General features: G+C 41.4%; 1 protein-coding gene across 1 annotated transcript in view; it reads right to left on the reverse strand.

The window, feature by feature from the left end:
• Window positions 1-787: 787 nt before the first annotated feature.
• LOC147015483 (fibrillin-2-like) overlaps window positions 788-25381 on the reverse strand; it is a 269758-nt gene continuing 245164 nt past the window's right edge. Inside the window, exons 62-64 of the mRNA XM_085850274.1 lie at window positions 24957-25188; window positions 13846-14041; window positions 788-3734 (exon numbers count right to left, since the gene is read on the reverse strand). Of these exons, the coding sequence (XP_085706400.1) occupies window positions 3339-3734; window positions 13846-14041; window positions 24957-25188 (824 nt within the window). The 3' untranslated portion in view covers window positions 788-3338. The remainder of the gene's footprint in view (window positions 3735-13845; window positions 14042-24956; window positions 25189-25381) is intronic.

Raw genomic sequence — 25381 nt, forward strand, 5'->3', positions numbered from 1 at the left:
AGAGACCTTGTAAAGTTATCTCACTCTTGCAGAATGCTTCTGGAATGTGGTTACCATCTGGAAACTTTGGAGCTGAGTATTGTATATCTCCTGCATTAAATTATTGCTTTTACCAGTGCAGTTTCAACTTCCTTTTCTGCTGGTTCCAATTTAATATGTTATCGCTATGCTTCCACAATATGATGAAGAAATAGTCTTGCTGGTAAAGGCTAGCATCGATCTGCATTGGCAGACAAGTAGAACAAGCAATGGAATTGAGAGGACGTTGATTAAGGTATGCTCACTGCTTTAAGGATTAAGGAGCATGTGATGTTTCAGGCATTCACCCATCATCGGATCAAAAGAGGATGAAAGGTTAATGCTTCAGCAAAGGGGTAACACCCAAAATGTCAGCTTCTACTTACTTCTCACGCATTGAGTGCAGTATACCTTAATCAAAGTCCTGTTGACTCCATGTGAGTATGCTTTAATACCAAATTACACAAATATTATTCATTTTTATACGATGGTACGAAAAACTATAAAAAGTAACAAGGTGTCATAAACCAATCATAACCAACACAATGACCAGTAGTTAAATAAAAACCCCATTTAACAATAACATTTCCAAAAGAGTTTTCTAAATGCACTATTTTCATGTTTTACAGTGACATGACGAGTGAGGGAAGAGGGGGCAAGGTGGAGGGTCGTAGTGGAAGAAAAGAGTAAAGGGATTTTGACTTATTAACTCTAAGAACTTTTTTTGCTCTTTCTCACAAAAATTTGTACAAATCCAACAAACAAAAGATTTTCTTTTGGTTTTTATTAGTCAGAATATTTAACAATTAAAAAGCACAAACAATGTACTCTTGGTGATCTTTAACTGTAAGAGGCTGGTGTGCAATTGATAAAGAGAGGAAAGCCCTTCTCTTATTTTATAAGACAACCCAATTATTTTTTTTTTTTTGCTGAACTATTCTCATATATGACTTTGCAACACTGTTATTATACACATATTTTGTCCATTACACTTCATCATTACATAAATGCAATTTCAAATGTTGTGAAAATAAGATAACCCTGAAGAACAACATATTTTAAAAAGTAGGTTTATAACAATAACTTCAAGTTCCAACAGAGTAATTCTATTAATCACATTAAAATATTTTACATTGTGTTTTTTGATATACGTGCAGATTATGCATTCATAGTGAAAACGTTAATTGTATGCAAACAAGAACCACTTCTTGATTTAATTGCTCATTGAAGTTATGGCAATACAATACAACTCTAAACAAACCACTTATTTTTAGCACCATTTCAAAATGTAAGTCTTTTATATCAATCCATATTATAAATTGTACGTCTTACACAGTGCTGCATCACTGGTTTGCATTTATAACTTAAAGTCACCGAAGACATAGGATGTAAGCCCATCCATTCACTTTACTATGTTTGAATCTGTTCAGAAATGGAAAATAGATGTTACGCCATTTGAAATATGTGAGCTCATAATGATGTACAAGTGTACATCAAGACAAGATGTTTTCCTCCAAGGTAATTAAAAAATCAGCATCTTGCCAAAAATGTGTTATGCACAGATGCGAATGCATCGATATTCTTTGTGCAGTAAAAAGTTCAACTGGTTTACCCGATTCCCAGTTGGTGTATTCATTATTTTGAGAAACAGCATAATTTAGAAATGCTGATTTGGAATTTCAAATATTGCGTTAATTTACTTTCATTGATCAACATGATGTATATTTTTTATTTAAGAACTGAACTTCACTAATCCCACAATTTTTTACACAAACTCACAATACTTGAAAAGTAAAGGTAGTTTAGAATATTGACTTTTTATTTTGTTACTGATGTTTTGTGTCCACCAAAAGGGGCCTCCAGTTCAAACTGATCCCAAACCCTGAAATTCTTTGGAAGGCAGGCATGTTATTGAGAATTTAAAAAGCAATATGTCTCTTCAATACACTATTTGGAAAATAAAGGTGGAAACGAATTAGGGTCACAGTATTTCATACCAGCAAAAAGACAAATGAAAAATCACTCATAGAGTGACACTTGGCAAAACGGAATGGCACTCGGTGGAGCACATACCTCCACCAGGCTGAATAGCTTACAATTTGTATGCCACTGATAGGTCGGATCTGAATTCGGACCTCAACCAAAATTGAATTGGCTTGTTCTTGTCACCTAACCAACCCATCCACCTCGATTTGTCATATCTCGTCCACAACTTTTTGAGATCTCATGCGATAAATAGTTTTTGGCCCCATTTCAGTGGTGAAGAATCACTTGAAAAACTCTTGGATCCGGATCTGGATTCGGATATTCACAAAAATCGAATCAACTAATTGCTGTCACACACCCAACATGTCCACCAAGATTAATCCAAATCCGTCCACAACTTTTTGAGATGTCATGCAATATCGTTTTTAGCTCCATCTTTCAATGGTGAAGAATCACTTAAAAATTAAATAATTCTCGTATCTAGATCCAGATAAGGATCTTCACCAAAATTAAGCTTTGCTGTCCTTGGCCAGTCATCTACACATGAAAAAAAATTTCAGAACGATTGCTTGAAAACTTTGGCCAAAAATCGTGTGACAAACAGACAGACAGACAGACAAATGCTACAGACCAACATACTTGGCAAAAAAAATTTTTGAGAACTAAAATCAATAACAATATCAGTACTTTTTGTCAAGGTCTGAAAATTATTTATTGCATTTAACCATCTAAAATTATTGCATTAAACCTTTTTCTCTTTCGAGTTGTTAACTGTGAAAGAAACAACGTTCAAGTTCCTTTTGCTTTTTAAGGGTGCAAACTTTGAACTAAACTTGTTTTATACTTCAATAACATGCTTCAGAAGTAAAAGAAAAGAAAAAAGAAAAAAAGAAGGCATGCTTAACAACACCCAAATTGCATCGCTCAGAAGTTAAGGAACGTAAGTAAGCATATTTAATAACCTGTTACACTCCCTGTGCAAAAAGCCTCATTTCATAATGCAGAATACCCACAGTGCACCTTATAAAGCACATTCTTTGGTGAAACAACCACACTAAAGCTAAGCCACACAAGAAGGAAGATTTCCTCTGAATTCCACAGGGTCTCAGATAACTTACATACAGACAAAGTCGAACAAAGAAAAGGACAATAGAAGAAGGTGATAAGTCGAAACAAGGGAAGAAACAAAGGGAGGAAGTAAATATTAATGTCTTGTTTAAGAATTCAAGAGGAAAGCAAGGTGTACTTCACAATAAAAAAAGAAGATGAGGGCAATTAGGATGGGACTAATTGAGGATTCCTGGGAGTAGGAAATGGCTAAAAGGAAAATACAATCAGTGCAGATGTACAAGTAATTTCAAACGCAATTTTCGACCAAGCTCTCCTTCTAGATAGTCTCTTTCATGCGCAGCATGTAAGCGACGCAAAGCTGGACCATGATAGGCAGGTGCTGCGGCCAGTTCGAGCTGCTGTGAACCTGGACGTGATGCTTCAGCTTTGGCCTTTATAATCCGCAATGAGGCAGCGCCGTCATGCCATGCTAAACTGAAGCAACCATCCTGATTTCCCGAAGTGATAGCATAGCGGACGTGGCCATCCAGTGCAGTAAGAGCAGGTATGAGGTGCAGTACATGTGAGCCATCATGTAACTTGCTCACGTTCAGGTGCATCTCAATGGGCCGCTTTATGTCCAAGCTTGACACGGCCTCCAAAGAATTGTTCATGTATATCTAGAATTGAGAGGCATACAAAGATTTCACATTAAGTTATTTTCATGTGTATTTTATTTGTGTTCACCCACCCCTCTCCTCCCCACCAATCCTTGTTCCTCTAACCTTAGCCTTTACATACTGTATATGTATCCCATCCCTCACTTACCTTGTCCCCCTTTGGATTGCTATCCTTCCCTCTCTCAGATATATTATTGAGAAAAAAATAAAATGCTTGCTTTAAACTGGCTCTTTTCCCCACCAAATAAAATTATCCCCCATGTTGCTTGGCTGTATGTATTTATGCGTTTCCTTCCACCATGTGTGGTTATTGTATTCATTTTCATCACTAACATGGTATGTTGTGCTGAACTTTCACATTGGTGATGTGACTCAAGGCTGGATCCACCTGTTCCAGTAACTGTTTGTCCTTGCATATTTTTCAGACTTACAAATTATTAGTGCTTGCCTGTTTTCCCTGCCGGCTTGATCATGAGATGAATTTCTCTCGATATATATATATATATATATATATAGATATATAGATATATATATATATATATATATATATATATATATATATATATATATATATATCATTTCACACTGTCTCGTATCCAGCCTTGTTCTTCAAACTCTCAGCCTATGGTATTCAAGGCCACCTCCTTACATGGCTTCCTCCAATCTGCTTTCTTAACAAATCTCTTGAAGAAGTTTAGTCCCTCAAATGTTTGGGCCTTACCATCAGCCATTAATTCTCTTCGAGAACCACATATCAGAATTGGCATGTAAAGACAGCTACTGACTGGGCATCCACCATCGTGTCAAGTCTTTTCTTGGCAATTCCAAACTTCTCGTAAAGTACAAGGGTTTTAGCTGCAGCAAGATGGAATATTGTTCTCTCTTTAGCGATGGTGCCCCGACCTCACCTATTTCACATGATCAAGGTCTGTGAGATCATTGGAATCTCCCATGACAAAGCTGAATCGTTGGGCCTGTAACTCCCACATTGGAGAATTTTGACGGCCAGCTTCCTTTATGGTTTTGCCCTCTTCCAGCCCCCCCCCATCCCAGGTTCATCAGGGTGCATACATTTTGCCAGTGGCCCACTTCTAGTGAAACTCCTAAACTCTAGGTTCACTGCTCACCAACACTTATTTGTCTCTTTTCTCATTTCTCTGAGCTTTGTAACCAACTTCCTCAGTATATTTAATCACATTCTCTCCAGGGCTGCAAAATGACTGTTCACCTTCTCAGGGCAAGCCCAACACTTCCCTTCCAGATTATTGTGTTTTCTTTCTTTTTCCTTTGCACACCTTTAATTTTTTTTCTCCACCATTTTCATTTCATACCCTCAGGTGGTAGGTTTGCTCACAGCTGACAAGGTATCACCACTTGTCCCCTGGGAGCCTTTTGCAGAACATTGGTTCGATTGCAAGTTCTTGGAGCAGGCTGCCGAATTTTGGAGGGGGGCGGGTTGCAGATTTTTGAGGTTTCTTTCTGCCTTATGGGTTGCATTTCTGGTTCTGCAGTGTCTGTTCGAGTTTAGTGTTACAGTCATTGGTCTCACAGACTTCCGCAAGAAAACTAGAGGCCCGGAACTGGGTGTAGCACCCTGAGAGACTGCCTCATCATCTGGTGCATAATTTTGTGTCCTTTTATCTGCCATTTTGTGACCGGAGCCACACAAGCATGGGATTTTAGGAGGTCCTTTTGAGGCCACAAGTTTGCACTGTTGTTGCAATCTGGAATTCTCCTTGTTTGTCTGCAAAACTCCTTGAAGCACCTTGCCCCCCCCCCCCACTCTTTTCACTTTTTTCTCTCATTATGCACAACAAAAATAATCAAGATGATACTGGAAGCCAACCATTTGGGGCACCGCTTCTTGCTCCAGTCAATTCACTCTATCCTTTGCCAACATCCGAGGTCTTCCTTCCAACCCCAAACCTACCCACCATCTGCTCCAATCATCTCTGGTTCCTTACTGAGAGGCCACATCTCTGGTTCCTTACTGAGAGGCCACATCTCTGGTTCCTTACTGAGAGGCCACATCTCTGGTTCCTTACTGAGACTCAGATTGCTGAAACCATCTGCATTAAACACCTCCAGTACCCTGGCTACATTGTATACCAGGTTCTACTCCAAACCGAGCATAAGCCCCGATGTCCGCTTCAATATGCACCTACATCCACTTCAAATGCTATTTCCCTTCTCCATTTTGAGCTTTCCAACCATTATTTTCAAATTATTTGGCTGAAAGACTCCCTCCTCAATGTCATATGCTGTATTAATCAACTACCTTTACCCTCTCACAAGTCTGACAATACTATGCAGCTCTTTGACCTCATCCACTATCTACATTAACAAATCCAACAATCCTCTCCATCTTCTGAAATCATCGTTCTGGGGATTTCAACATCCAAAACATCTTTTGGCTTTTCCACTCTATGCACACCAACCAGGCTGTGTCTTAATCCGAAGCCTTTGCTATCTTCTACGACCTCTGCAAGCTCACCTCCAAACCCACCCACATTCCTGAATGCTCCTGCAACAGCTCCAGCAATCTGGATGTTTTTCTCACTGCTAAACCTCATCTTTACACTAATATCCTTGTTGCACCGATTGGATCTTCTGACCAATGCTTCATTACCATCCCTTCCAGCAGTATCAGTATTCTTAATCTACCGCCTGCATCCTTTTACATTCTGACTCTGCCAACTGGGAGGACCGTTGCCAATATTTTGGGGACTACCAAAGGTGTGACTCCTATTTGTCTGCTGATCCTTCCACTGGAGCAGACCAAATTACTGAAATCATTCTAATAGGTATGTCTCTGCACATACCCCACTCAACTGAATGTTGAAAAGCCTCATCCTCCAAGTGTGCTTCCCATAATTGTGCTTCTTTTGCTTCCTTAAAAAATGGCCTCTTCAAAGTGAGAAAAGTTTCCCTTTCAGATCATAATTGTAGTGCTTATGTGGCTGCCCACAACAACTGCAAGTACATCATCTTTGTAACCAAAGCCATCTTTATCCAGCAGCCCTCTGACAAGCTCTCCTCTCTCCCCAGTCGTGCCTTCTGGTCTTTAGCCAAACAAGTCTCCACAAATTTCTGAGTCATCTTTCCCTCCCATCAAAAATCCTGATGGTTCAATTTCTAACTTTCCTAAGTCCAAAGCCAACAACTTTCCTATTTCTGAGTCATCTTTTCCTACCATCAAAAATCCTGATGGCTTTGAACTTGGGAAAGCTGGAAATTGAACCAACAACTTTCCTCTAATTTTGCAGTAAACTTTACTCTGTATGACTCCAAGATAACTCTTCCTGTTTTTCCGAAATCCAACTCCTTTTTTCACTCACAAGGTTTGCCAGATCCTGCTCTTACTCCAGGCATTATATGACAAATAAGGACTGAACCTCACACAAATTGCAACAAAAAATCTGATAACTGTTCATTATTCATAAATGTGTCCTCTATAACATATAAAAAGTCCTAATGAATCCAAGTGGTGGAATTTTTTTTTATAAATTAAAATTATAAAATTATTTTTAATTTTAATTTTATTTTTCCAAAATGTGTCTTAACTGTACTCTGGTACCACTTTTTGCTACTTTATAATGGGATATTTAGCAATGCTCTAACTATATATGTAATAATAAACACATATTTTCATAGGAAGATGGTCTGGTTTTATTATTGAGATGACCCGTGCCTTCAGATAAGACCTCTAAATGATTTAAATCCATTTATTATGGCCTGGCATATATACTTTAATAGTGCATGCACTGATGTTCAACACAACCAATAATGTGTAACGATAAAAAGTCATGTGCTTATGAAGACATTATTTTAAAGTAACAACACTAATATTATACTATATAAGGCAACATAATATTTTAGGTTGTCTGGTTACTCAACCACTGGTTTCATCATCGTCATCGTCATCACATTCAGTCTGAAATGAATTTGCACACCCTGATCCTTTGCAGTTGCTGCATGCAACAGAGCACTCGATGTCGTGCTTCTTGCATGTGCACCTGAGGCTGGAACTGCAACTGTTGCAATCTGTCTTGCAACTGCATCTGATGACCTGCAGGAGTTCCTGGGGAGCAGGTGGTAAGTCAGTTTGGAGAGGGATGAGCCCCCCATCACTTTCTTTCCATCCCCAGTCTGGTGGCAGGAGTTCATCCACGGTTCCCTTCCACTGCTGCACCTGGTAGTACACGCGGAGACTGTGGTAATTTGCTGCTGCAGAGGTAGGTGGTAGGCTCTGTGGCTGTACATAAGAAGTTGTAGTAGCCACCTTCTCACAAAAGTGCTTGTGTCATAGTGAGTTGAGTCCCTCCCCAGGCTTACCATTGTACAGGCAGACCAAAGCATTCTCTCCTGCTGCCACAATATCTGCTGTGGAAGCTGACAGTGTGTCAAACACTGTAGCTTGCTCACGTAAGTCATCACTGGTTGTGAATTTCTTGATGGCAGCTCCTTTGCCAATGCCATACAGGAAGGATGTAGTATCACTCCCAAGGATCGCGTGGATGATTGCTTGTCCGATGGAGGCAGTTTTCATGCCGGCAATTTTTTTCCCCCAAGCAACCCTTTCAGTAGAACCCTGAGACTTTCTGGAAGAAAGTTGATGGCATCCTCTTCAGACTTCAGCGATTCATAGTCAGGATATACATCATGGTATGTTTCCACTGATTTGACGTCAATTTTGATAAGTTTGGCAGCAGTTTCAACAATCCTCTTCTTCTCTGTTTCGGGATCAGCTTTTCTGTGAGCATAAACGTTCTGGAGGATCGCTTTGGCTGTGCTTCTGAAGGTAACCACATTTGGCTACTCATTAATCTCGGTGTGGATGATTCTGTCACCAAACTGTTCCTTCAGTTTGAACTTCATTTGCGTGTGGCCATATGCTTGACATTCTGAGCCTTTGCGATTGTTTCATCCGGCTAACAAGATCATTGATCGTGATCTGTTCATTATCATTTTCTTCGAGAAAGTTCGCAACTTCCAGAAGGGTATTAAATCTTTCTTCGTCTTGTGGCCGACCCAGTTTTTTTTTTTAACCTCAGTTTCACTGATTCATTGCAAGATTTCAAGAGCGTATCCTTGAACTCAACTGTCCTCACTGGGAATACAGTCCAATCAGAACTCTTCCTCTTGGTCCCAACATGCACTGACCTCCCACAGAACAGACAGTCTCTGTCATAATGGAACTCCTTCTCATCAGCTGAGCATAGCCGCACATGCCTGTCGACTTGCTATTGTTCTTTCTCCTTTAGTGCTTTTGCTATTTGTTGTTGGCCTGTATATTTCTTGCAGCAGACTTGATGAACCAGTTCCCCAGGTGATGTATGAATGTCATCATTTCTGGATTTACTTGCTCGGTTGATGGCGTCACTCCCCTTTTCAGTAAGTGTGGATGGTAGCTGTCTGCCCCCCTCTGCAGGGTCCTTACAAATGGCACATGTTGGAGGGCCACTCATTATTCAGGATGTGATCGCACTACAATAATGTAAAAAAAACATGCGTATTCATTTTTAAAGTACAGTAACTGTGCCAAATAACCACACATTAATTTCACCGATTGCACATTTTGCAACTTTCAACTTGACCGTTTTTACAATGCAAATCTCTTCAATTTGTTGTGAATTTCCTTTTGAATATACACTGCACTGCCCCCAATATCATATCTCATGTAAAACAAAGTTTCTGGTAGATTGTGGATAGTACTGAACCCTTTGTATGGACATCAGACAAGCAGACGTGCAAAAATCCATTATTTTAACATGGGCGGCAATGGAGAAAAATGCCATCACCGATTTCAGTACTTTTCAATCGTTTCCACTACGTGGATTCCTTAGGACTTTTGACATGTTATACAGGACATATTTATGAGAATAAACCAGTTGAAAGAGTTTCTGTTGCAATTTGTGTGAGGTCATGTCATATAATGCCTGTACTATCTCCATTGTCATCAACAAAGCCATTGCTACAAATGGCATTCCTGCTGTTGTCATGAAACATTGCATTCGCAAACTTGATCCTATTTTCTCAAAGCTTTTCAAACTCTTCTACTTGTACAGGTATTTAACCAACCTTCTGGAAGCACGCCCATGTTTGCTGTTGTGTCTTGAAGAAGGGCAACATGTCTGATCCCCTTCAATTTACATCCAATCGCATTGTTCTCCAATATCTCAGAAGTCATGAAGTCTCTCATCAATAAACAACTTTTAACCCAACTTAAATATTGCTGTCTCCTAAGTGACCACCAATATGGCCTCCACAAAGCCAGGTCCACCAGAGATCCCTGGCCAATATTGCCAATAAATGGTGTTCAGCTCTTGGGCACTTTGGAGAAAGTTGAGTCGTTGTGCTGGACATCAGAAGAGTCTTTAACAGGATCTTCACAGAAAGGGCTTCACAGAAACTGGAGTGAAGCTCCGAATGTATGGTATTCAGCCTTAGCTCCTCTCTGGTTTGTCCAGCTCACTCGCTAAGCAATCTATCTCTGTCTGCATTGTTATCTCTTCTCTGACTGCCACCATATTCATTCTAGTGTCCCTCAAGGCTCTGTAAGCTCGCCATTCCTCTTTTTTTCTTTTCCTCAATAACCTCACAGCGACTAACAACCCTGTCTATTGCTTTGCTAATGACACCACCCCATCCATTCCTCAACTAGTCATAAATTCCTGTTCACCTCCTCCAAATCCCTTGGGTGCTGCTTGCCTCTCAACTGTTGCCTTAAAAAATCATTATCTCAATCTCATGATCCCAATGGGGCTCCAACAACCCTGTCTCTTTCAATCAGTTGAAGACTCAAACCCTCCTCATATATAACAAGATCAACACAGCCACCCCACCTCTTCTCAACTCCAGCCATCCTCTATTAATATACTTGGGGTCACCATCTCCAGCAATCTCTCCTGGCAGCCTGACATCCTCAATAGTCACCAAATCTGCCTCCAAGAAACTTGGTTTTCTCTTCAGAGCTCGCATATACTTCAACTCTCATCAGCTTCTCACCCTCTACAAATCCCAAATAAGATTGGTGATGGAATACTGCTCCCACGTCTGGAGCGGCACTCCTCCATCAGTCATTGGTATTCTGGATTGCATGCAAGCCAAGGCATCCTGATGAACGATCACACTTTGTCTCACCGTTTCCAAGATTTGGCCCACCGTCGAGCAGTCTCTTTCCTGTGCCTCTTCTCACACTACCACAGTCGGTGCTCTGTTGAAGTCTCTGTGCCTTCCACAGTCAGTGCTCTGTTTAATTCCTAATTTCTATTCGTCCTCTTCTCTATATTTATAATACCTGTCTAGTTTCTACTCGTTAGCATTTCTGTGTTATCCTCCCTTCCCTCCATACCAATTGGCATGCCTCTTCCTTCTTCCCCTACACTACCTCTCTTTGGAATCATCTTCTCAGCAGTGTGTTCCTGACTTGTATGAACTTGTAACAATATAAGTGACGAATCAACTCTCTAGATCTCATTAAATGATTACATTTCCCATTTTCCTTCTTTGCTTTTTCACCCAGGACCCTTTTTGCTGCCCCAGACTTTTTTTTCTTGGTTTTTGGCCTTGAACCTTCCCTTGTGGTGTTAATTAAAAAAACAAACTTGGTTTTATATTCACCATCTTTCAGCCCCATATTTATTTGAGCTTCTATCCAGCTTGTTCATTCCATATGTCCTCCTCCTCTCCCCCTGCTTTCATTCTCCCCCTCCCTCATCAATCCTTCCTTCAAGTATCCCTCTGTTGTGTCCCTTTACCCCTTTGTTGGAGTGTCATGTGTTTCCCTGCTTTCCACTCTGTTATTTGTTATATTTAAAAATATAATTTATTACACAGTTGAAGAAGGATGCTTTTTAGTCCCTGATTAGCACTTTATTGTCATAGAGATTTATTTTGTTGAAAAAAAAATTAGCTCAGAAGTTCTGCTGTTACTGACCAGCAAATCTCAACTTAAACAGAATGGTCAAGTTCAAAGTCAGACTGGATTCCCAGCTTACCTCAATGCACAGACTCATATGCCTGGAGAGCATATTGTACAATGCACAATGCACTTCAGATGGTGAATTCATCTGTAATAATATTTGGATGAATTTTCAATAGACTCCGCAGCATTTTGAGCCACAGACTTTACTTTGAATAGGGAAATTCTGGGGTACATTGCTCTGGAGGAGGCAGCCAACATATAATTCATTGAAATGGGTGCCAAAGGAATGGCCAGTGAAAGCTAACATGAGAAAGGAGAAACTGGGCCGTTCTCACTTAGTTTGCTTGCAGAGTGCTTGCTGTGGAGTTATAGAGAGATTATATTCTGCAGCATTTAAATAATAGTTTCTGCAGATTATGTACCAACAGGGGGAAAAGCTTGGCATGAATTCCAATAGAATCGGTAATCACTTCACCTGGAACCTTACTTTGCAGAATGTGCCAAGGTAAACTTTGGCACTCGCTGCAGATAGAGATACTGTTACGGATATGAAAGCCTCCTGCACACAGACAGTCAGTATGTATTTATAGTCAGGGTCCCGTCCTTCTGTCTAATGGGTTAATTAAGTGTATGTGCGCTGCGAGTTATTTTATAGTTGGAATTTATACATCAACCACAACAACATTCATCTTCGCTTCTTCCACCATCGCCCTCCCTCATGCGCATGTGTGATGAACACAACCGTGGGCGGGGCCCACTCCCTCTTTGGGCAATCGGTAAGGAGCCAGCGTCTAACCCACCCCGCCCCTCACTCAACCCGGTTGTCATTACGCACGTGGTCTGAGGTGAGGAGGTGGGCGGAGCTACAATCGCCTCAGATCGGGACTCCACCTAGAAGGGTGGGAGTTGCCCCGCCTACTGTGGGCCTGTTCAATGAGGGACGGCCAGCGAATCGTGCGACGCAACCGTCCAATCAAGAGGCGAGTGGCCAGGGAAGAAATCTCTCCCACCTCACGAGAGGAACGAAGAATGGTCGGGGCGATGATTCTGTCTGGGTCTGCCTAGCCTGGTGTCGTCTGATCCGTGGAAGCTTTTTCAGCCTTGATCGCCTGTCGCCTTGTCCGCCTTCGTGCTGGCTGGCATCCGTCACTCTATCCCTCGTCCCTGGTGCTACGTTGGGGCGGTGGGTTCGAGTCCCGTCAAGCCAGCTCAACCAGACCGCACGAGGCGGACAGGTGTAAGTGCAGACTCTTGCCCTCAGCTCGCCTTCCCTCCCGAGCTGAAGGGCCAAATAAAGGCCACGGCCACCATTTCTTTTGGGTGTGCGCGTGTGTGTCTATGGGCCCAGTCTATAAGTAGCAATTGTTTAAGTGCCTTGTGCATTACTTGCATTCCTTCTTGATAGTCGGTTTAACTCTGCTCTTTTTGTGCTCCCCTGCCCCATTATAAATAAACCCCGATTGTTCAATGTACCAGCTTGTTGTCTGCCACTTTCTTTCATTGGTTTAGCACGGTTCGTATTGGGAATTAGGGAGGCCTTGTTGCTGTAATTGTTCATTTGGACCGACGGATCTTGGTAATCCTCGCTCGGTTTACACCCGGATCGGGCTCGGTAAATGGCCCGTTCCGCCCGAGGTCCATCGAGGGTGTGGTTTTCCCCAGTAGTTAGACGACGTGGGTACTTAGGTATATTGAAATTAGGCAATTAACCCTACCCCACACCGTCAAAATTTTGACAACCACGGACCGCTAAGGGACCCATGACCTTTGGAGTTATCCAAGGGTTACGACCTTTCAATTCCGGGTACTCGGTGGAGACGACCCTACTGCTCCACCTCGCGGTCGCTCCTCGCCACCGACCTCCGGCACCACAACAATATCCCATTCATGAGATTCTTGCTGCTACAGCTATGCCAGCTAGCGTCACATGTGTATTATTACCAATGCCAATGGGGAAAATGCACACAATTATTCTGGACTTCATTGTGGTCACATTAGCTTTATCATCCTTTTGATGTTTTGTAATGCAAACAGAAATGTAGAAAGTTTGGGAAAGGAGGTGGAAAAGTGAAGGAAGTGGAAGAGATCTTCAGAGGGGAAAATTTGTGGACAAAGTATAAATGGTGATAGACACTTGTCAAGGTCCTTATATTCACTCCACTCTAATTAACACAAGATCCGTACCTCAGTCGTTTGATGCTCTTTTGCCTCACGGCGGTGCCGTTGTCCAGGCTTGTCATGCCCATTGATCTTGCAGTCAAAACAAGCTTCAGAGGATAAAAGATTCCCATGACTGGGCTCTGGACCACTGAGAGGCAAATAGTCCTGGTCCATATGGTTTGGTGAAGGTTGCTCCAAACCTACTCCAGAAACACAGTGCCTGCAGAATTGAAACAAAGACTTGTAAGGTTTACCTTTTCATCCAAGGAAATATTTCCTGGTTTTTATTGCTTGTTTATAGCAGCTCATTCTGCTGCTGTTTTCCATTAAAAGATAAAGACTTCTAACCACACAATAAAGATAATTTGTAATTGTGAGCAGAATACTATGGGTTGGCCTGTTCTTGTTCCCTTCTGAACTCCTGCCTCATAATGCACCAAACCCAGGTTAAAATCCCGTGTGTGATATGTTTCTCCAGTGTCCTGAAATTCTCGTAAAAGTTCAGTGATATCTCCAACTGGCTTTGTCCTACATGGGATGCATGCATCACCTCTTCTCTGAGCCTTAGATCACTGTACAAAAAAGAGAAGATGAAGATACTATGAGGAAATTACGAGAGCTATTGGCCTAATTAGCATTCCAATCTGAGCACTTAGCAAATTATTCTGTAACTCAATCTTCAAATTCCATATACTGTACTGTATTGATTTGACATCTCCTAATGCCCTTGTCCTTCTTGTAACATACAGTATGTACAAGCTCTGTGTGGGCATTAGGAGACTCTAGACAATAAACTAGCAACAGTGAATTTTTGAGATGCCTGAATATGGATGTAATAAGTGACTATCTGGAACCCATTAATGAAAGGGTGATGTAATATTGAACAAACCAAACTGTAAATTACAGTCAGTCAGCTTTAGTTTGGTACCAGTTGGGTTTACACGCATGCTTATAATAAAAAAAAGTGTTTATGTACGTATAAAAATCTCAGCAGAAAAATGCAATCATATGTGTGTTACCAAAAAGCACTACATGTATAGATAAATATAACCCATGATGCAGTTATCATTGTAAAATAATATATTGACATTTATAATTAAAAATTATTGTATCCAGATCTGAATCAGGATCTTCACCAAAATCGAATCAATTTGTCCTTTTCACCCACCAAACATGTCCACCAAGTTTCATCCAAATTCGTCTAAAACTTTTTGAGAAATTTTACTCACAGACAGACAGACAGACAGGGATGAAAATATAAGCTCCGTCCACCTTCGGTGGCAGAGGTAATAAAATACACAGATTTACAAACTCGCAGGATATGTTTACAACATCTTCTCGTGATGTGGTTCGGCTCAAAGTAATATGAGTGTTTGAAAGGGAAGTTTTTGTTTGCGTTCAAACACAAGCTTCACAAAGGGACAAACATTTTTGGCGATCAGGAAAAAATATCAATCTAAAAAGTCAGGAGAAATTAATTTCCATCAACAAATATGCACGTTAAAATGTTGTAGCTTCTAACCAATCTACTTCCCATGGAGCCTTTTGTGGTTTACTTTTGTGGTTGTCTTCATCTGTCGATAGTGATCATCTGCAGATTGCATGTTATGTTTTTTGTCCAGAGGTAGTTCATTCAGATGAAAAAAAGGAAAAGAAAAAAGAAGAACCACAGTGCAGCAAAGAGCCAAACTCATTGAGTGGTTCAATGAAACCAAGTTAATAATGATAGGAAAAAGAAAGTTCAAAAGGAGTTCTCTACCCCATTTGACCTAAACTTAAGTCCATGAATCGGGTTCTTCAGCAATTTCAGAACATTGGCAATGTCGTGGACTCACAATGTATCATCGCCGGCCAACTGTGCGCACTCATTAAACTGTGAAAGATATTCACTGTCGGGTGATTGACAGTCCCTAAAATAAATAATTGCATTGCCTGTCAATGGAGATGAATGACCAAAAAACAACCTGGATAATTCTTCCTCAGGGTTTCTACATGTTTCCATACAAAATGAATGTTATGTAAAGATGAACAGCTATTGGTAAAGAAAAGAGATTTTTGAAGTGATTGGGCACCAATTTTTCTATTCTCGACACAGGATGGACCATGTTGTACTGGGCAACATTTGATCATGCTGAGATTTTCTTTGTAATAAATATGATAATGAATAAATATCAAATTTACTTTCATTGCCTGTGAAACAAAATGTCGTTAAAATAATGGGACAATTTGACATTGAGCAGCGCAACTTTATTTATGACATGTGTATTAAAACAAAGTCAGCAAAGAGAGTGCAGGGAGAATGTCAGAGAATATTCACAGAATCTCCTGTACCTGCATTCAAAATATCAAGGCATTATTGCGAAAGATGGAAAAGACTGGCTCATTACAAAACGTGACCTAGAAAGAGAAATCAGAGATTACAGACCCTCACCAGCACTTGTTTTGTGTGCTGTATTTTGTGTGGGGTTTGTGTACTGGTGTGTTACATAATAAATAAGAGACATAAATAGAACTGCCACTTTATAACTGCTGGCAGTGATGACTGGGTACCAAGACGTCCCACTTTGATGCAACCCTGCTTTAATTTGACACGGTAAATCAAATATGGCTGCCAAACCATGTGACTTATGACATCATATGTGTGAATCTTTTATTCCTCATGAATAGGCAGTCATAAGTGTAAAGTTTTGTCTCAATCTGTTCAGCCACTTCAGCGAAGAAGATTATTGAACGTTTAAAAAGACAACAATATGGCTGCCAAATCACGCGACTGAAAACGTTGTCAATTTTTTTTTTCTGTGGAGCATGTTATCCCAAGATTACCCTCAAAATTGTTCATACTGATCAGATGTCGTGTTCTACATATGCAATTATGACATCATAATGAAGGCACCTATGATGCCATAAAAAAATAACATTCCCATGACGAGTACTTGCCATGAGTCAAGTTTCAATTTTTTTCCTTGGTGTGGTTTCAGAGATAAAGAGGTCCAAAGTTTTTCGTTTTACCCACATGGCTGTCACACGACGTGACCTATGACATCATAACTTTCTACATGAGTAGTCGCCTCCATGGTGAAAATTTAATCTCAATCTGACAAGCAGTTGCGGAGAAAAACACGAAAGTTCTGTGCGGACAAACAAACAAACAGACAGACAGACAAACAAATGGACCCAAATGCAATACCCTCTTTTTCGGCGAGGGTAATAAAGGCTGTTCAGGATGGCATGTTTGTGTTCGTGTCCCGACACTATTGAAGCTGTACGGCTATGCATGGAGAGGAGAGACATGCAAATCAACAAGACAACTCTCAGATGAAACAGGAATCAGTTGCACATCAGTGCGACGAATACTGAAGGAAGACATTGGGCTTTTCCCTTACTAAATTCAGCTTTTCCAGGCACTTAATTTAAATGCTGATAGAGGAGGGTATGAATATTGTACCTGCTTTTCTGAAGCACTGGAAAATGAAGACTTCAGTGTCGATGACATCATTTTCTCTTTTGAGAGTCATATTTACATCAATGGGATGATGAATAAATATACTTGCATATTCTGGGGATTGGAAAAGCCACAAGAACATGAAGAAGCTTTACTTCACCCATCGAGAATCACCTTCTGGTGTGGATTAAGATTGTTACGAATCTATGGTCGCTATTCTTTTGAAACCCGACCACAGAATCTGCAGTAACTGTGACATCAGATTGTTATCTTCACATCCTGAAGACTTCCCTATGCAGCAGGGTGAGACATAATGAAAATATTTGGGATCAACAAGATGAAGCCACATCCAACACCTCTTATTAATCTCTCGCTTGGTTGAGAGAAAATTTCCTTCTCACCTTATCAGGCACAGAACTTAATTCCCATGCCCCCCTCCCTCAGATCCTCTCTGATCCTCTGACTCGAAACCAACCACAATTGCTGATTTGAAACATGCAGTTATTCAGATTTTCTTTGGGGTGATGCAAGATACCTTCAGAAAGTGATGCATAACCTGGTACTGAGAATAAGAAAATGTATAGAACAGAGGAGAGGTCATATGGAACACTTGGTTTAAGTATGGTAACTTGAGGATTGTACAAATATTTCATATCAAAAAATTCTTTCATTTCTGTCACAGGCAGCGAGTTAATTTTTTGTTAAACACCACTAAATTCCCAGAATGTCTTGGTTTCAACAATATGAAGCTACATCCAACACCTCGAATGAATCTCTCGCTTGGCTCAGGGAATAAATTCCATATCGTGACACTCATGAAACCTCAATGGTTTCAATAGTATGGGATGTGCCCACACACCATGCAATGTTTTATTTCCATTCCTGAGTCAGTGTTGGAATCATGTCAATCTGTTTTCATCGATGTGACCGCTTGCTATGGAGTTTCCTTGAGGAGCAAGTTTAGAAGATGGCCCTCAGGACTACTGATGATCTGAAAACAGCAATCCAGAAATGCACACGACATATTCGCTGAGACACTTTGACAACGTGCATATGGATAAGTGATGTGCTTGATTGCAATGGTGGTCACATTCAACACATCCTTACATGAAGCAATACTTTTGACCTTCCTCTGTGATATTTATTTCTATTAATGATGTTGAAGGCTTTGGTTTCCACAGTGCTGGGCAGGGGTGCTAAAACAAACATAAACAAATTTTAATCCACCATGCCAGCCCAGAGGGAAGATCAGTAATCCATCAAACTGTGGATGAAGGAAGGCCTTGTGTGTGGGTAAGAGTTCAGGTGTGCAAAGGAAGGATAATTTTACACGTCGACGATTGGCTTTGGAAGCCAACTTTGAATGTTGTTTGCCAAAGAAAGATGATGGCTGAGAGTGAGACCCAAGAGTTTCAGTACACTTCTTTGAAAGGATTGTGAAGAAAGTAGATGGGAGGGTTTGCTATACGGTCCATTTTGAGAGTGAAAATTAGCATGTGGGATTTCTCAGGATTCGAAGACATATTCCAAATGTTTGACCAGTTTGTGATTTTGTCAGGACACAGCAAAGGGTGGAGTCATCGCCAAAGAGATAAAGAGGATTTACCAGTGTCAAATTGATCGTTGATGAGAATTATGAACAGGTCCCTATCTTTTTCCACCTCCTTTCCCGACTTGGACCCTCTGCCCTTTTTTTTGGACCCTCTGAGCTGTGCTGCTGCCATTCACAGGGTAACTCACCCGATGACGGGGTTGGGACAAGGCCATCGGGACCCAGATCCCTTTATGATAGGAGGAAAACCACGGTGTAAACCTCCAGGGTCAAATTGCGGTGGTGTGTGGCAGAGTGGTGCTGAGGTATCATCCACCAGACGGCGGTCTCCTTGGGTTAACCTGACACGGGGCCTTTGGGTGGATGCCTGGAATGTCCTATCTCTAAGATAGAATGATCACCTGCCTCTGTTATCATCTGAGCTCAAGCGTTTGAACATAGGTATTGCAGCACTCTATGAGGTTCGGAGACCGGATAGTGGCAAGATCATAGTGGGTGGATACACCTACTCTTGGTCTTGTCTCTCTGATGGGTACCATGCTCATGGATTTGCAGTAGCTCTGTCCAATAAGCTGACTCCAATGAAAATTGAGGTATCACCGGTCAACGAGCGTATTATGAGATGAAGGATTCGTCACTCTTTGGTTGTCGTTTCCCTGGTCTCTGTTTATTCTCCGACTGAGGCGAGTGATCTCACAGTGGAGGACGCATTCAACGCCACGCTCGAGTTTGTGGTTGATCAGTGCTCCAGGCAAGATACTCTTTTCATCTTTGGGGATTTCAATGCATCGCCTGGAACTGAGAGGGATGGTTATGAGACATGTGTTGGTCCCCTTGGGTCTGGAACTATGAACCAGAATAACACTAAGTTCATTGACTTTGCAAGAAGTCATGGACTTAGGGTGGCTGTTTCATGGTTTCAGCACCAACAGGTTCATCGCTGGACTTGGTATTCCAACACTGATGGTGTGGCAAAGGAGAGTGACCACATGCTTATGTATGGTCGTTGGAGGATTATCCAGAACTGCAAGGTCTACCGGAGTGCTCAGTTCCTCAATACCGACCACAGGCTTGTTGTAGCAACTCTGAGGTTGCAGATTAAATGCAGGAGAATGGTACCATCCCAGCCTCGGCTGGCAGTTGGAAAGCTCAAGGATGAGTGGGTAACTGAGGAGTTTGCGAACAAGCCGAGTGGAGATTTGGAGAGTTTGGTTACTTTGGGGAATCCTGAAGAGTTGTGGAGTGCCTTCAAGACCACCGTCCTTGATGTTGCTGGTTGATGTCTTGGAACTCACCGAAGGGCAAAGAATAATTTAGTCTCTTAAGGGACACTGGACGCCATTGACCAGAGTCGCAGGGCCTGGCTTAATGGCAGAGATGAGCTGTTTAGGGAGCTGAGGCATAAAACTGTACGTGCATTAAGGGTGGATAAGGAGGCCTATGTGCGAGAAATCTGGGAGGGGGTAGAGCATCACATGTGGTCAAGTGATTCTCATCCTGGTTACAAGGGATTTCAGGCATTACGTTCATCCAAGCCCGTCCCTCGGTGTATTGCAGTTAGAGCAGAGTGTGGTGGGCTGTTGACAGGGGAGTCCAACATGAAGGCCCCCTGGGCTGGTTGCTTTGAGCAGCTGTACCAGGCTGATCCACCAGCTGTCAAGTTGGATGTCTGAGGTGTTGCTATCCCTATTGCTGACCCTCCAATCAACTGTGATCCACTTTCCTTTGTGGAAACACAGGCTGCGGTGAAGCTCCTGGGATGTGTGGCATCTTCACTGAACTTCTCAAGGTTGGTGGAATTGCTGTACTCATGTCATTGCATGCAATTCATTGCCCTGCCTGGAACACAGGCATCATCCCAACTGACTGGAAGAGGGGCTTTGTTGTCCCTCTCTGGAAAGGGAAGGGCGATCACCAGGCCTGCGACACTACCGAGGGGGTGATGCTGCTCTCAGTGCCAGGCAAGGTTTTTGCTCGAGATAATTCTTGATAGGGTTCACCACCATCTGCTTGATACACCAGCATCCAGAGCAGTCAGACTTGACACAAAAGAGGTCAACGATTGACCGTATCCTTGCTCTTCGGGTCCTCACTGAATGCAGACATGAGTTTTGGCAGGGGCTGCTTGCAACATATAGTGATCTCTGATCTTGGTCTTCGCGGGGTGCCATCAAAACTGATCAATCTAATTTCTGAACGACACTCTGGTATTGATAGTGCTGTCAGATGTGGTGCTACCATCTCCAGCTTATTTCCAGATGTTACTGGAGCTCATCAGGGGGGTGTACTGGCCCTCCAACACTTTTCAGCACTTTTATGGACTGGATTCTGGGAGGATGTCGGAGAGGTCAAGCTGTCGTGTATCGTTTAGGAATGTCAAGATCTCTGACCTTGATTTTGCAGATGATGCAGTCATCTTTACAGAGACTCTCGATATCCTTTGGGGGGCCATCGAGGTGCTGAATGAGGAGTCGGAGCCGCTGGCATTACGGGTTTCCTTGTTCAAAACTAAGATTCAGGCTTTCGTTGACATCTTGGATGCTGCTAGCTTGGGATACCCCATAAACAATGTCTTGGGCAATACTGCACACAGTCTGTTTGATGGTATTGTCTTCATCTGTCTCCTCATAAAGGTTATTTGTGCCCCCAAAGAGCAAGCAAAGGAACATATAGAAGCTCTCTGGGATCACTTGATCAACATGCTCTTGATCAAGTCCATGCCCTGTGCTCGAGTGTCCTGGTGTGTTGAGCAGATCCTGCCTGACTCTGAGGGCAACGTGCACCATCTCTTGAAATATGTTGCCTTGTGCAAACTTGACTGTTCCACCATCTTCATCTTCATCTTCAGTTGATTCCGATTCTGATGAGAACATTCCATGCTCTATGGATTTGGTCAGTGTTCTGGAGATCAAGAAATCTGACTTGTCACCGGGGTACATCAGGAGTGATCCCCTGGATAGAGGTTTCACATAACTGGCCTTTGGTCCAACGAACTCTTGAACCACTTCATAGAAAGTTGTTCTCCTGGAATGGTATTTTGGTGGTACACATTTGCCCATTTCACTGCTCATCCTCTGTCCTCTCGTATCTGTCATATACGTCACTCATGTCATACACGTGACCACGGGACATATCATCATCATGCATTCATCCTCCACTGGCTGTTGTGATTCCCTGGCTGATCCTGGTCTTGCAGAGTGTCTTTCAAAAGATACCAAACAAGCAAGATGATAGCAACCTTCAGCTGCTATCAGGTCGCTGACTCCTGACAATCTTGAGCTCATCACCAGGCAAAGTTTGGAACGCTCAATCAATTCTGCAGACTTCTCCAAAGTTTCCACCCTGTGAACTTTTCTTTTGCCCTCTTCTTGGCAAAACATGCATAGGGACCAATTCATTGCTCGTTGGGTGCTTTGTCGGGTGGGTACTGAAGTAGTGCTGGAGCATGGATCAAGACCATGATGGGATGCTAGCTGTGCTGATGACTGGCACTGTTTCTTTAGTCTGCTTAGCTTGCTTTCAGAGGTGAATGTGAAGTAGCAGGTTTTGTGCCACCTGTGTTCCATTGCATGGAATTCTTCCTCTGAAAGCACCTCAAGTCTCTCAAGGATGTCTACATTGGTGGTGTCACCCAGTTTTCACCTCTGATCAGCGACTGTCCTTGTTCTGTTTTTTCCTTCTGTGGATGCTGTGCGGAAGTCACCTGAACTGCTCTGACAAAAAAGGCATGAGAGCTGGTCTGTGTCTTTGCTCTCTCTTTTACGCTTGATAATTGATACAGGGTCCATGGCTGGCTACTATACTATTGCTTTCAAACTGTGGAAGTTTCTAGCGATCTGAAAATACATTGTACACAGTGGTTATAACCATGTAACAACGATCAACAAGAACACCTAGCACACTGCTATATACACTACATCTGGTACATATTTGGCAGGAAGCCTGCCTATCTCCAACTGGAAAGAAAATGACATGTTAATGGTGTGCAAGTTCTGGAAGTACTGAGAACAAAGCGACATTGGACATGGTAAAATACCCATAAAAATACAACAGAAAAATGGCAATGTTTGCTTTTCATTCTCTTAAAACTCTATAAATTAAGGTATATTTTCAGTTTAACCATTCACAATGCAAAAATACACTTGCTACAATATACAAGCTTTGGTTTTATTGATATGTTCAATAAAATAGGCACCGGTTTCATCAAAATAGGCAAAACCCCAAAATCGACCGGCAATGACCTTGGTGACCTTCAAAATGACCTTGAAATTGAAATTTGGCGATGGCATCCACCCACATTCTTTTTACCTTGCCACAGTGGAATGAACCAACATGGATGCCTGCTTTTAATAAGCGATGCCGCAAAAAAAAAAAAATTCGAGGGGACTTTTCGATTTTTGGCTGGTGTACTAATAAATGTATGTCATGAGCATCAACAATTTACTGAAAAACCTCCACTAGTGTTTTTTAACTGTTATAACAACATTTACTATTATTAATACAACTTCATTTGAGTGAGAAGAAACGAAGCTTTTTATTTAGTAAGCTTTAATTCACATTGATCACAATCTTCAAAAAATTGTGATCACAACTCAAAGTAAACCTTACATGAGAAGCTGTTATGAAGTGCTGTAGTAGCAAACCCATCACATTTCTTACATCATATCTAATTGACGAGTCATTTTCTGGTGCTCCTCTCTACACATCAATAAAGCTAAAAGTCCACTTTTCATACTGCAGAACACAGATCTATCAGGATTAACTCTTAGCTTAAAACAAAATGGCTAAAATTTCAGTGAAAAAATCACCATATAATTGTGTTTCTGCATCAAGATATGTCGTGTATGTTGTGTTTCTCAGCGAATATGTCGTGAACATGAAGTGAAATAGCTTCCATCACTTGATTTTCAAGGTGTGGTATCCAAAGCACAATAAAAAAATGACAGAGAAACATCAACTGTAATTGACCAACCCAGGACTGGAAGACCCCAAAAAAGCTATCTACAAAGGATGACCAATACTTGAAGATAATGGCCTGGTTGCATAAAATTCCCTCATCCTGAAGGAAAGATTCCCCTTAAGGAACACTGTGCATCCTTAGCGAAGGATTTCCTTGAGGGCTATTGCATAAACAACCCTTAGGAAATCCTCAAGGAAAGATTTCCTTAAGGTTGAGGAAATCTTTAGGAGCCATTGTCATTCTCCATCCTTCAAGGATGTGTTGTTGCAAGAAAACTTGTCAAGAAAGGGAAACAAGATTAAAAGGCTAAAATATGACAAGTACACACAAATTGGTCAAATGGGCTTTGGATATACGGGTCAAACATTTCGTAATTTGGATCTAATCGAAGACAGTAAGTGACACGATGAAAACTGAAACTTTTAAAGAACCCCACTTGAAGCCAACAATTAAGCATGGAGGAGGTTCAATTCAAGTTTGGGGTGCACATCCTTAAGTGGTGTTGTAAAATTGCTGAAACTGGATGGGATATTGACTGCAGGAAGGTATAAACAAATTTTAATCCACCATGCTATTTCCAGTGGTACAAGACTAATTGGTGCAAACTTAACCTTACACCAAGATGATCCAAAACACTCAGCTATAATAAATAAAACTTATTTGCAAAAGAAAAGTGAAGCTGGAGTCTTTCAAAGCAAGGAATGGCTCTCTTAAGCCGAGATCTCAATATCATTGAAGCTGTATGAGCGTATTTGGACAAAGAAAAAGTAAAGAGGAATCCCAGCAAATTAGATGATCTTTGGAAGGTCTTGGAAGAAATGTGGAACACCATTCCATAATAGTTTATCACAAAATTATTTGAAAGTATCCCTCAAAGATTGTCAAAGAGTTAAAAGGAAAAGGTGGACATTTTTGCAATTAGTTTTTATCAAGGTATATAGTGTATAGATTTGGTTATTTGAATAAGATTTTCGTTTTCATAAAGGAATGCTTGCATTGGACAGATAGTTTTAGTTTCCTTATGCATCAGAATAGAAAAATGCAAAATGTCTAAGACTTTTGCACAGCAGTGGATTTGATCTTTAAAATCTCTTGCAATGTACAGGCACACTTGAGTTGAATCATTCTCCTGAATTTTAACGTTTGTAAACTTTCTAATAAGAAATATAATAAAGACGAACCCTTGGCCAGCACGATAATGCCCATGTGGGCAGCCACATAGATATCCACCCTCGGTGTTCGAGCAGCCGAAGGAGCAGGGAGCTTTGGATGAACTGCATTCATTGACGTCATTACAACTGCCGGCAAACTGATTGTAGTTGTAGCCAGAAGGGCATGAACATTTGAAGCTCCCAAGTGTGTTGTAACAGGAAGCTGAGCCGCAAACCTGAGAGCCAGCACACTCATTCTCATCTGTGGGAGAAAAGTGAAAAACTCGAGCTGGAGTTTGCTGTGATGAGTTGAATGCTTTGTTGCTCATTGATTTATGAATTTGAACCTTGCATAATTTTAAATTATCTTAGGTAGTGTAAAGGAGAATGAAGATTGAAATATTATATAATTTCCATAAAAACAACAATGTGCCTTGCTAAACATTGGCTTTGAG

This window comes from Eptatretus burgeri, chromosome 12 (genome assembly GCF_056783735.1).
Source record: "Eptatretus burgeri isolate ZD-2024b chromosome 12, Ebu_testis_v1, whole genome shotgun sequence".
NCBI classification, from domain to species: Eukaryota; Metazoa; Chordata; class Myxini; order Myxiniformes; family Myxinidae; genus Eptatretus; species Eptatretus burgeri.